General features: G+C 45.0%; 1 protein-coding gene across 2 annotated transcripts in view; it reads right to left on the minus strand.

Moving 5' to 3' along the window:
- CUNH1orf50 (chromosome unknown C1orf50 homolog) overlaps nt 1-440 on the minus strand; it is a 27203-nt gene that overhangs the window by 22313 nt on the left and 4450 nt on the right. For both annotated transcript variants that reach the window (XR_004121033.1, XM_031378456.1), the window contains exon 3: nt 202-288. Coding sequence is in view for 1 of the 2 variants with exons in the window: in XM_031378456.1 (XP_031234316.1) it covers nt 202-288 (87 nt within the window). In the remaining variant the exon portion in view is untranslated. The remainder of the gene's footprint in view (nt 1-201; nt 289-440) is intronic.

Genomic DNA, 440 nt, shown 5'->3' on the forward strand with positions numbered 1-440 from the left:
GCAGGTGTACATGCAGATAGAGCAGTCATCCATTAAATAAATAAATCTTTAAAAAACATATTCCTTGCATTTTATCCAAAATCCCTACATGTTCAGAACGTACTAAAAGCAAAGGCGGCATCATGATTATAAGCAAGGTCAGCCACAGGAAAAGGACAGCTGGCCTAGCCAGCACCAGCCCTCATCACACTTCTTTCTCACCTTCCTAGCTTGTTCTTGCAAATGCTGGATTTGTTCAGCAATGACTGTCAGCTTGTTAGTAGCATTCGCTCGGATAAATTCATCAGCCTACAGAGAAGAGAAAACAAACTGTGGGGTGAAATAGCAAGAGACCCCATGGTCTCACAGGGATGCAATTCAAGGAGTTATGCCAACAGCTCTGCCTCTACCTCGGGCAGCCTTTCCACTCCACTGCCAAGTAAATCCCCACCCACCCTCAA

The sequence above is a fragment of the Mastomys coucha genome, unplaced genomic scaffold (assembly GCF_008632895.1).
Source record: "Mastomys coucha isolate ucsf_1 unplaced genomic scaffold, UCSF_Mcou_1 pScaffold18, whole genome shotgun sequence".
In the NCBI taxonomy this organism is placed as follows: Eukaryota; Metazoa; Chordata; class Mammalia; order Rodentia; family Muridae; genus Mastomys; species Mastomys coucha.